The 10,089-nt window shown below is 59.1% G+C and overlaps 2 protein-coding genes across 4 annotated transcripts in view; one reads left to right on the forward strand and one right to left on the reverse strand.

Annotated features, from left to right (window-relative positions):
* Positions 1-3,762, forward strand: part of CGREF1 (cell growth regulator with EF-hand domain 1) — a 9,451-nt gene extending 5,689 nt beyond the window's left edge. Inside the window, exons 2-6 of the mRNA XM_006767477.2 lie at positions 1,284-1,395; positions 2,434-2,499; positions 2,581-2,651; positions 2,786-2,910; positions 3,137-3,762. Coding sequence (XP_006767540.1) covers positions 1,316-1,395; positions 2,434-2,499; positions 2,581-2,651; positions 2,786-2,910; positions 3,137-3,562 — 768 coding nt within the window. The 5' untranslated portion in view covers positions 1,284-1,315 and the 3' untranslated portion in view covers positions 3,563-3,762. The remainder of the gene's footprint in view (positions 1-1,283; positions 1,396-2,433; positions 2,500-2,580; positions 2,652-2,785; positions 2,911-3,136) is intronic.
* Positions 3,763-4,714: 952 nt separating this feature from the next.
* The window catches only part of KHK (ketohexokinase), an 11,280-nt gene continuing 5,905 nt past the window's right edge, over positions 4,715-10,089 (reverse strand). The window contains exons 3-8 of one of the 3 annotated variants that reach the window (XM_006767478.2): positions 9,464-9,598; positions 7,739-7,811; positions 6,960-7,106; positions 5,348-5,436; positions 5,092-5,249; positions 4,715-5,007 (exon numbers count right to left, since the gene is read on the reverse strand). In XM_006767478.2, the coding sequence (XP_006767541.1) occupies positions 4,922-5,007; positions 5,092-5,249; positions 5,348-5,436; positions 6,960-7,106; positions 7,739-7,811; positions 9,464-9,598 (688 nt within the window). In that variant the 3' untranslated portion in view covers positions 4,715-4,921. Of the gene's footprint in view, positions 5,008-5,091; positions 5,250-5,347; positions 5,437-6,959; positions 7,107-7,738; positions 7,812-9,463; positions 9,599-9,798; positions 9,934-10,089 lie in introns of all 3 variants that reach the window. The other 2 variants (XM_006767479.2, XM_006767480.2) reach the window with 2 other exon arrangements.

The following is a 10,089-nucleotide window of genomic DNA, read 5'->3' on the forward strand; positions in this document are numbered from 1 at the left end:
CCTAACATTATCCTTTGTGAACAATGGCATTTTGTACGTGGACTTCTCTTTCAGGGTGACAGAAGTGGATGCATTTATTTAGTGTGTCTATACACCTGAGGCAAAATCATTGATGACTAAAATTATTCATTGATCTAGTATCGCTCAGGACATGTACATTTACCCTTCCTAAAATGTAGCAGGAATTTATGTCATACATGTAAATACTAGTGACAGCGGTTCTCAACCTGTGGGTCGCGACCATCGGAAAATACATCCTGCATATCAGATATTTACATTACGATTCATAACTAGTAGCAACATTAAGTTACGAAGTAGCAACGAAAATAATTTTATGGTTGGGTCACAACACGAGGAGCTGTATTTAAAGGGCCAGAAGGTTGAGAACCACTGCACTAAATGCTGTGAACCTTTTTCCAGAAAAATTCAGTGCCAGCCAGTGTGCAGGGCACCGCTTCAGAGGGTTCCTCATCCCCTGCCTGGACCGGCGATTCGCCACCTAGAGACGGGCACAGGGTCTCGGGTCTCGGCTTTGCGGTGCTTCTGCTTCCTCGGAACTCTCAGCTATGTACCCACACCCGGGACAGTCAGAAAGCTTCGTGCTCCTCTCTCTCTCTGACTGTTTTTCTGTAATCAAGTGGCTTTGTTGCCAATGGGCCTGCACAGTGTAGGTCTAAGGGGAAGTTGTGTTTTTTTTCCCCTTCATATTGGGATCTGATTTCCTACTTGCACTTTGTAAGTACCAGTTCCTGGGGCCACTGTTGGTTTGTTGTGTTTTCAGTCCCTACCTGAGTTTAGACCTGTTTCAAGGAGTCTGCGCCTCTTTTGATTTGTTCTTCGGTGAGGTTTTAATAAATACAACCCAACAACCTGCCTCTCTAAGTCTTGGTCTTTTTGTCTCTCTCTGCGTTTCCAATTTGGCCCTTTTCTTAAGCTCTCTGAGCTGGTTTCATCTGTAAAGCGAGTGAACTGAACCAGATGTACTTGAACTGCCTCCTCCCAGCCCCTCACGCTGCAGGGCAAGAGGACCAGGTGCGGAAGGGGCTCCTGCCACCGCGCCCCTTCCAGGGCGGGTCTTCCTGCACTTTACACCTGGATCTGGAGTAAAATTTACTTTGAGCAAAGTTCCACGGGGTGGGGGGTGGGGGGAGCAGGGGTGTGTGTCCCTGATGTCCCTGTGTCCTGTCACCTGGGCTGCAGGGAGAGGAGAGGTTCCGGTGGACCCCACCGATCCCCACTCTGTGCAGACACCCCTTCCCCTGACTCCCTCCCTCTGCTCCTAGGGAAGGTGTTCCCTGTTCCAGCTCCAGGAGAGATGTTACCTTGGACGATGATGTTCGTGCTGCTGCTGCTGCTGCCCCTGAGTCAGGCTGCCCCCAGGGATGGAACCGCGAGGTAATGGGATCAGGCGGGCTCTGGGCCGTGGGCTGGCAGCAAGGAGAGTCTCTGGAGAACCCGAGGGTGTGGTGGGCCCCCGGGAGGCAGGAGACGGGGACCTGCGCTGCTCACCTCTGTATCCCTGCCCACCCACTCAACCTCTCTGCCTTGAGCCTGGTGGCGTGCCCTACACAGAGTGGGCACGTGATCTGTGTTTGCTGGACTCATTGGAGCCAGGAGCTCAGTTCCAATGAGGCGTGAAGCTCGGGGAAGAAGCTGGGGGCCAGGGAAGGGGTGTAATCCTCTCATCCTAGGGGGTCGGCAGGTCATCGCACCTCTCTGAGCACCTTTCTTGTACCTATGCAGAGGGGGTGCAGAGTGGGTGCTGGTGGGGCGGGGGACAGACCAGGAGCGGCAGGGCCGGCAGCAGTGACCGGAGTTGCTGCCGCGGCTTCTGTCAGCTCTCTGGCGTCACAGGTCGGGATCGGCTCGGGCAGCCAGATAGCCTCGTCCAAACCTGAGAGCAAATCTTGAGCTTTAAAGACTGACACAAACAAACAAAAAAGACTGGCGGAGACCCCAAGCAGATTTACACTCCAAAACCAGCATCGGTGGCACAGCTTGGGAAAATAAAGGGGCCAGTTGTCCTGGTGTAAACAGGGCCTGTATCAAGGTGGGCAGTGCCTCTGCGCTCAGCCAGAGACCTGCCCGTCGGCCCAGCATCAAAATAGAATCACTGCCCGGTCTACACTGCCCTACCCGACTGCGCTCTTTTCTTGGGCCTCCAACTTGTCTGGGCGAGGCGTGGCCTCACCTGGCTCTCCCTGGCCAGGTGTTTTATGGGGTTTCCACTTTCCATCTAAGGTAGGAATCTGCAGACACAGACTCTGAGAGTAAGGCTCTGCTTGAGGAGCCCGAAGGGCCTCCCCCCACAAGGTTTTGGGGAGTTGGGGAAAGCAACTCCCTCGGGGTCTGGGGCGAAAACTCTGCTTGGGGCTGGGAGGCTGGGCCCTCAGGGAGGCTCTTTGCAAGGCTGGTCCTCCCTCCGCCCTCCAGGCCGGTCCCTGAAGTGCAGCAGCAGCCCCTACCCAACCCCTTCCAGCCAGGCCAGGAGCAGCTCCGGTGAGTCGCTGGGCTGGGGGCCCGCAGTGAGGCGTTGGGGGCAGGCTGGCCTCCAGGGCTGACTGTTCACTTTCCCGGCAGACTTCTGCGGAGCTACCTAAAGGGACTAGAGAGGATGGAAGAGGAGCCGGAGCACATGAGCCGGGAGCAGGGTGAGGGGCTGGGCCGGGGGCCGGTGGACGGGAGGCTCAGGGCAGCCAGAGAGGGGACTGGCCTCGAGCCGTCCGTGGCCTCCTGCTTCCTCCTGTCCTCTGCCGTGTATTCTGACCCAGCTTCTTTCCCTTAGTCCTGCTCTACCTCTTTGCCCTCCATGACTATGACCAGAGTGGACAGCTGGACGGCCTGGAGCTGATGTCCATGTTGACAGCAGCTCTGGCCCCCGGAGCCGCTGACTCTCCCACCACCAACCCAGTAAGCCCTGCTTGGGGGTGGGGGTGGCGATCGGGGGGAACCCTTTTCCTTAAAGGAGACCCAGCTCCCTGGGGCCTCGGTCTTTTTCATCTGGACTCTTTTGGCGAATCCCCAGGAATGCTCAAAGCCTGCATGTCAGGGAGCGGGGAGGGGCGTTGGGAGGGTCAGGGCTCTGGGAAGCATCGCCGGTCACTGCGGACCCCAGGGCAGCTGTGTGCTCCCCCAGGTGGTCCTGGTCGTGGACGAGGTGCTGGAGACGCAGGACCTGAACGGGGACGGGCTCATGACCCCGGCAGAGCTCGTCAACTTTCCCGGCGAGGCCCCGAGGCCCTCGGAGCACCCAGAGCCCCCGGAGCCACAAGATCTGGGGAGGCAGCCCCCGTCAGCCGAGAGCCCACCAGGACAAGCAGCACAGGAAGCCCTGGGCCCCAGAGGAGAGGAGGGGCAGGTGGAGGCCGGAAAGGAGCCCTTGGAGCCTGGACAGGAGGCTGGGGAAACGGCCCCAGACCCCGGAGCGGAGGCCGGGGCCCAGGCCGAGGCCAGGGACGCTGGAAAGGAAGCGGAGGAGCAGCCAGGGGAAACACTGGAGTCTAAGAACCCCCCAAGTGAGTTTGAGGTTCATGCTATTCAACTGGAGAACGACGAGATATAAGCCTCGAGGATGCAGGTGTGTGCGGGGAAGTCTCAGTGCCAACATGTGCTCCGAAGGGCGGGGGGTGTGTATTGGGACAAGGACCACCTCTGGCCCCTCCTGGTCCAGTAGGTGCGGCCCTTTCTGTGTGGCCCATGGAGACCCTGTGCTGAGGGACAGCTTTAGGGCCTGGACAACCAATAAAGACCTGAATAAACTCATCCCCTGGGCCATCTGTCTACCGGTCCAGCCCGGCCAGACCTCAGGGAGACGGTGGGGGGAATGAGGACTGGACAGGCCTCTTGGAGGGGCAGGGACTCAGCTTTCCCCGTGTTCCCAGCGGGTGCGAGCGCTCAGCCTCTCCCTGTCCCCCTGGGGTCCAAACACTCCTGTGCCCCCTCACCTGGTGTTCGACACCCAGTGCCTGCCTGCAGCTCAGGGCAGATGTGCCCCATCACCCTGTACCCACCCCCCCTTAATATTAACAGTAACTTCGATTTATCAAGAGCCTCGTACACACCAGCATTACACTGGGCGTTTCATATTGTGTGATTTTATCCTCACGACAATTCCATGACCACGGATTAAGCTCCGCTCGATAAGGACCTTGAGGAAGATCGAGTTCAGTGATGCACCCAAGGTGACCCAGCACTCAGGCCCGCCCGGCCTCACACACCCGTGCCCTCCGCCCTGGTCTCCCCCGGGCACAGTCCCATCTGTGGCTGAGGCACCGCCTTAACCGCAGGGTGGCTCTGTGGGTGGGGCTTTCAGGCTGCAGGGCGGTCACTGGGAAGCTATTCTTGGAGGCAAAGTCCCCACCAAACCACCAGCGAGTCCGCTCAGCTGAGCCACTCCTGGGGCCACGGATGGAACCGGAGCCCGGTGACAGCACAGGGTCCAGAGCAGCTTTCCTCGTGGTTTGTGGTTATTTGGAAGGTCCCCTGAGCCAACGGCAGGCAGCAGGGTGTCCTCCGCAGCCAGGAAGGCTCCCTGAGACGACGGATCCCTGAGCCCGGCCTCCAGCACGGGCACAGCTGGCAGCAAGCCTGGAATCGCCTGCTGCTCTGGCCCAGCAGCCCCTCCTCCGGGCCTGGGTGGGGAGGTGGACTGGGAGGATGGGGGAAGCCCCAGCCAGAGGAGCTTGGAGGGCAAGGACAGACAGACTGCCAGGAGGAAGCGGGCACGGGGAAGGAGATTTATTTGCACTGTGGCTCCGCGGTGTGAGATGCCAGGACCCAGGTGCAGGTGGAGCCCTCCCACGGCCAGCGTCTGCCCAGGAGCAGGGCCACCCCGATGCCAGGCTGGACGGAGGGGAGAAGGCAGCAGCCGTTGCCACTGGCCCCCAAGGGGGTCTGAGCTGCTGTCTGCTGCCTCAGGGCATCACACGATGCCATCGTAGCCCTGCAGGCCACACTTCTTGCCGGCCACCTGGCAGCCAAACCGCAGCGCCTCCTGCATGCTCTTTCCTGGAGGGAGGGACAAGCCACTGGATCAGCCAGGCCGTGGGGGCAGGGCCCGGCCCAGCCTGGTGCCTGCCCTGAGGGACTCACCTTGAGACAGGCTGAAGATGACAGAGGCGTTGAAGGTGTCGCCGGCCCCCAGAGTATCCACCACGCGGGGCGGCGGGAAGGCATCCGAGTGGAGCAGCTGTCCGTCAGGGCCCAGTGCGTCGGCGCCCTTCTCTGCCCAGGCACAGACCAGCGTGGCCCTGCCAGACCCTCAGCCTCAGTCCCTCTCCCCGGGGCAGACCCCGGGTCCAGGCTCACCCACTTCCCACACCCACCCTCCCTGGCTCCCCCAGCTCACCCTTTCCTCACACGGCTGTACAAGCCCCTCAGGGCCTCCACCGCTGACTGGAACCCCAAGTGTTTGGCCACATCTTTGCTGACAAACACCTGTGCACAGTGGGAGAGGCTGACGATCACCCTAACTCTAGTCCGAGCTCGGGCATGCCCACCAGCAGCCTAGCATTGCCCCCATATTATGACCCCGCTCCTCCCATGTGGCCACCCAACCCCCAAAATAGCATGTCACTGCCCCACAGGAACACGTTTTCATGCTCAAGATATGCCAGGAACAGCCTGTGACTCGGGGCACACGCCCTGGTCTGTTTGTTCTAAGATCCATGAATTTCCTCCCAATTGGAAACCCACAGCGAGCCTGGAGCGCCATCTTGGGGTGGAACCTACCACTGCCAACTGAAACCAGTTGGGGTTTGTTTTTCTCATACAACTATGCCCTCTAGGTCTGGTTTCTTCATCTTAAAAACAAAGGGGTAGGGCCTCGGAAGTTGCCTCACACCAACCACACCAACCACAGAGCTATCACGGACCTTAGAGACCTCACACCAACCACAATTAGAATTGCCTCCCTGGACAGTGTGGTTCAGTGGATAGAGCATCGGCCTGTGGACTGGAGGGTCCCAGGTTCAATTCCAGTCCTGGGCACATGCCTAAGTTGTGGGCTCGGTCCCCTAGTAGGGGGCGTGCAGGAGGCAGCCGATCAATGATTTTCTCTCATCATTGATGTTTCTATCTGTCTCTCCCTCTCTCAAATCAATAAAAATATATTTTTTAAAAAATTGCCAGAGACAGTTTTGGTAAAAAATACTTCAGCCCAAGCCCCACCCCGACCCATCAAATAACCAACAGGGGTGGGGCTCAGGCATCCATCTCTCTCTTTTTTTTTTAATATATTTTATTGAGTTTTTACAGAGAGGAAAGGAGAGAGATAGAGAGTCGGAAACATCGATGAGAGAGAAACATCGACCAGCTGCCTCCTGCACACTCCCCACTGGGGATGTGCCCGCAACCCAGGTACATGCCCCTGACCGGAATCGAACCTGGGACCCCGCTCTATCCACTGAGCCAAACCGGTTTCGGCCATCCATATCTCTTAACCTGCAGCCAAGGTTGACGACTAACCAGCTCCCACAAAGATGCTAAGATTGTCAACCCGATCCCATTTACACCCCGCCCTGCTCAAATCCACGTGCGCAAGGCCCCTGCCCATCCTCCCTCACTGGGTGGCTCTCACAGCCTGTCACCCTCCCCAGAGTGGGAGGACGCCTCGGAAAACAGTCCTCTCCCTCCTTTGAAGAGAAGAAGACTGAGGAGGCCGGGGAGGAGGTGCTTCCACACAGGCTCGCCCTGTGACTGGCTGCCTTCACCCTGCCCATGCCATTCGCCTCCCTGCTACCTACGCACCCCCTGGGGTAGAGAAGCTTTCCTGGGCTACTGCCGAGGCCGGCACCAGAGCCCCCAGCTGGGGACTGGCCTCTGCTCTGCCCCCTCCTGCCAACACCAGCGGGCCAGGAGGAGCTAGCTGTTCCAGGCGCGGCAGGCAGGACAAGGCAATTCTCCGGCTCCTTTTAAGAACCAGGGTGGCCGGATGCGGCCAGAAGCGGCCTGGGACTCACCACGTCTCCGTAGCCGAACAGCTGGAACAGCTCCTCCCGGGGCTTCTCCACCTCCACGGACACCCGGACCTCCTGCCCCCGAGGCTGCCTGGCGTTGTGCTGCTCTATCCGCTGCAGCATCTTCACCTGCTCCGACGCGTTCCGGCCCTGCAGCAGAGCGGGCCGCTCAGGACCGCCGGGCACTGCCCAGCCCCTCCGGCCCGCTAGGGGTGGCTGGGGAACCCCATGCTCAATCTAAAGATCTCAGAGCTATCGCGGACCTTAGAGGCCTGACCAACCAGTCCTTCCGTTTCATAGATGAAGAGACTGGAGAATAACAGAGACCGTCCTAAGGGCCGACAGGAAGTTAGTGACAGGGCAAGGATGAGAACTCGGAGCTTCTTGGGGTTTCCTCCCCCCCGCCCCCCGAGACTCCATCCAAAACCGCTCCTGCAACGAAGATTCTAGTTTCCTGTACGTGGGAGGTAGGTATGGGTCAGGCCTCCTCCAGTCAGGCTCCTGCCCGTGTGGGGCGGCCTGTAGCACAGAGCACGGGCTTTGCCTGGGGCCAGCATCCTGCTTCTGGTGCCTACATCCTACTGTGTGGTCTTGAGTAAGTCACCCCATCTTTGTGGGCCTTAGTTTTTTGCCTAAAAACATAAGGTAGGATGGAAAGGGGATGGGGGTCAGATTCATTCATCTCTAAGGCACGTCATGGTTCAAAGAAACCAAGAAGGAGGCAAAACACGAGGAGGGGTGGCAGGCTGAGCCCTTCGGGACACGGGGAGGGCAGGGCTTGCCTCAATGTGGATCCACTTGAACCGAGTCAGATCAACCTTCTCAAAGTCCACAGCAGAGACATCTGGCAGGTTCCTGGGTCACGAGATGGAGTGGCATGGTGAGAGGCTGGCCGGGGCCAGGAGTCCCACATGCTGCTGGCGTCCTCATGCCTGGCCCTGACGGAAGCTGGCTCTACAGCAACAGCTTCTGAGGCTCAGACCCCGTCCCAAGCTAAACTCACAACACTCCTCGCCCCACTTGGCTCCATCCAGACGACTGGGGGCAGTCTGCTAGGGCGCCCCTTCCTGTGTTGGGGGCTGTGATGTGATGTGAGGGCAAACTCAACCAAAGTATGTGTCAAGGAGCCAGTTCTGTGTGCCTTGGAGACCACATCTCCCAGAATGCCCTACGAGCACCAAGAACTACAATTCCCAGGACCCGCCCTCCCCCCTTGCCAGCCACACACATAGCTCCCAGCATGCAGTGCCCTGGGAAACTGCAAAGGCCATGGCTCCTCTGCTGGGAGCTCACTTCTGGCACCACCGCAGTGACAGCACCACGGCCTGGAGTTTGGCGGCTCCGTGTCACAACCGTGTGGTTAAGCTTAGTGCTCGAGGATGAGTTTATATTTGACTGATTGTGGTGTGGACACCCCCCAAGGCTCTGCCTTGACCTCCTTGGCCAGAGGCCTGCACACAGCCGGTGTCCTCTCTGCATCCAGAGCTGAAGCCTGCATCGACTTCGCTAGCTGTGGCACCTGCACCTCCCCAGTAAATGGGCCCCAACCCCCAGCCTCACAGGCCTCTGCAGGTGGCTGCAGGTAACAGAGAGTGTGGCCATGCCTGGACTGCGGCCAGCAGGCAACAAACACTTCTCCTTGGAGCTCTCCGCCTCCCTTCCTGGGAACACCCATGTTGTGTCCTTGATGAGAGTTGCTACAGACGGATGCTTGATGGGCAGATGACTAGGATTGCCCCATGTGAATGTTGCCACTAGCATGTATGCCCCCCAACTCATTCACTGGGACGCACAGAGCCCAGGGGCCCCTGGCCACAAAGCTTGTCCTAGGATGACCTCTCTAGATGCAGTGGTCACGCTGGGCGGGAGGGAGGGCCTGAGCCCCAGGGCAGCTGAGTGCAGGCCATCTCAGCCCTAACATAGTCCCTGGCACATATTATGTGCCCAGTAAACGAACCCTCTGAGAGCCTCAGTTTTTAGCACATCAATGGCTGCGAATGGTGTGTGCGTGTGGGCTGGCTTCATTATGTGGCACCTTGGCAGGGCCTCACCTTTTTTGAACACCCAAATCCCAGCTCCTTGGTGCCAGGCTGCAGGCTGGCAACTCTGAGGCTGACCCTGGAAATCCCCCCGGGTCCCCTCAGGGCTTAAGATGGTTTGAATCACATCTCCCATCCCTCCACCCCCAGAAAAATTTCCCGACTCCCAAACGTGGGCTGCTGATTGAGTAATGATGGAGGAATCACATCACAAATTACATCTGGTGCATTTTGCCTGCCCATCCTGGGTACTGACCAAGGCCAGGTTGCCGAGCAGAGCAAAGCCCACCCCTTCCCACCTCACATCTCCCCTCATTGAGAACAATTCAGAATCACTGAGCAGCTTGGCAGAGGGACAATTTCTGGTACAAAGAGAGAGGCCACAGAGGGTGGGCAATTGGGATGCCCGTGGTGGCAAGGGAGAGAGCTGATTGGTGGGTGTGGCAGGGCGAGGCCCAGGGGCCTTACGTGTCATAGAGCACAATGGTGCGCGAGCCATTGGAGTTGTTGACGATGCAGCAAGAGCATGGGGTCTCCCCCCGGCTCTGCCAGGCCACCTGAGACACGTCCACACCCCGCTGCCTGAAGTCAGTCACCAGGAAACTTGGGATGGAACCCGAGCCAAGGGAAGGGCAAGGAGACACAAATTAGAGCCTACGAGTGGCCCGGACCTTCCCCGGGGGTGGGAGGTGCTGGAGCACGCGGGGGTGGAGGGCCCTCCTGCAAGAGAAGGCCCTGTTCTGTGAGTTCAGTGATGGCGATGGCGGCGGCGGCGGCTGGCGAGGTGCAGACGGTGTACGAACCTGCAGGCATGTAGGATCGTGCGGCTGCCACCGGCCTCGTTAACGATGACGGTGGAGATGGGGACGGAGCCTGTGGTCTGAAAGACCGCGTAGTGTAGGTCCACGGAGTAGCGGCGGAGGTCATCCAGGACAAAACTGCCAGCGGAGGAACCCGGGGGAGGTGCAGTTGACAAGGTTTGGGGGCCGGGAGGTCGCTGGCAGGGCCGCGAGGACCCAGGGTGCAAGCAGAGGGGGCCAGGAGGGAACTAGAGATCGCCGGCTGTGGCTGTGCAAGGAGGCGGGAGAGGCAGG

Source organism: Myotis davidii, unplaced genomic scaffold (assembly GCF_000327345.1).
Source record: "Myotis davidii unplaced genomic scaffold, ASM32734v1 scaffold238, whole genome shotgun sequence".
Classification (NCBI taxonomy): Eukaryota; Metazoa; Chordata; class Mammalia; order Chiroptera; family Vespertilionidae; genus Myotis; species Myotis davidii.